Raw genomic sequence first — 1353 nt, forward strand, 5'->3', positions numbered from 1 at the left:
GCCAATTTATGAAAAGTTTGACAGAGCCTTTAATCCCAATAGATATGCTGGATTATGATAACTCACATTAGAAGGGATGTACTTGTCTTCATCATCAATACCCAGATGAATAGAGATGAGCTTCTGAAAGGCCTTCTTCATCCTCTCTCTGTCTCCGACAGCGTAGTAGCACAGGATCAGGTTGAAGCCCGTCTTTATGTTGGGACTCTCACTCATGATGTGCTCGAAGGACGTGATGGCGTCTGAATACTGGCCCAGGCGGACAAAGACCACGCCGATGTTCTGCATGATCTTGATCCTCGTGTCCTTGTGATCGTTGGAGATCTGATCCAGAGCCATGCGGTAGAACTTGATTGCTTTGGGGTAGTTTTTCTGTTTGAAGTAGATGTTGCCCATGTTGACTTTCAGGCGGCCTGGAGGCGCAGCACAAGCAGTTTGAGGAAGAAGTTTTACAGAGAATAAACACATCTCTGTTTTATTTTTTTAACTACGGCTGTGAAATTAATCGAGTTAACTCATATTGATTAATTTTAATCCTGGGCATAGATGAAAAATTTTAATCACGATTAATCTAACTTTTTTTTTTTTACAAACAATCACTTTACTATGGCTGAATGTGTAAGTTTGTATATTGCAATGCACTCCATGTCAGTGCATGCTAGGTCATGTTTGTAAATGAGAAGTGGTTCTCAAACAGTTTACCTGGATAAACAATGGTTAAATAGATAACATAAATTAAAAAACTCCTTTTGTCTTATTTTATTTTATTTACTTTTGTTTTGCTGACAACCGTGACCTTAGTATCTATCTTTCATTCCTCATGTAGTACTCAGTGGGGGGCACCAGACCGCTAAAGTGCAAATCCGCTAATTGCGGACCTAAAAATTTTGTTTGCGCTTTAGCGGTCTTTCTAATTTTTATAATTCATAAGCAGCCTTGCGCTTTCTAATATTAAAATGCATTTCCACTAATAACCAATTATCTACCAGTCTTCATTATCTCGAACAGCAGAAGGTATGACTGTCAATGAATCACAACACACGTGATCTAACCAACAGCACCCCTCCCAGATAAACACACTTATTGTGAAGGTATACATCCTGCTGACTGTTGCTTTCGGTCACGGTTCTCATTTCCCACAATGCTTTGTGTCTGCTTATGTAGCAGGAAGGCAATGTTTAGAACTCCCTGTCCCAGTTAAAAAAAGTTAACGTTTGTAATCCATACTAAAATTTTGTTTGTATTGATTTATTTTACTTTACAATCGGAGTTCCTTCTTTTCAGAGTTGTAAAGTATCTAAGTACAAATACTTTGTTACTGTACTTAAGTAGAAATTTTGGTTATCTGTACTT

The 1353-nt window shown here is 38.1% G+C and overlaps 1 protein-coding gene across 1 annotated transcript in view; it reads right to left on the bottom strand.

Annotated features, from left to right (window-relative positions):
- The window catches only part of ift88 (intraflagellar transport 88 homolog), a gene marked incomplete in the record, with an annotated part of 51633 nt that overhangs the window by 38690 nt on the left and 11590 nt on the right, over positions 1-1353 (bottom strand). Inside the window, 1 exon segment of the mRNA XM_014018977.1 lies at positions 67-413. Within this exon segment, the coding sequence (XP_013874431.1) occupies positions 67-413 (347 nt within the window).

The sequence above is a fragment of the Austrofundulus limnaeus genome, unplaced genomic scaffold, assembly GCF_001266775.1.
Source record: "Austrofundulus limnaeus strain Quisiro unplaced genomic scaffold, Austrofundulus_limnaeus-1.0 Scaffold206, whole genome shotgun sequence".
In the NCBI taxonomy this organism is placed as follows: domain Eukaryota; kingdom Metazoa; phylum Chordata; class Actinopteri; order Cyprinodontiformes; family Rivulidae; genus Austrofundulus; species Austrofundulus limnaeus.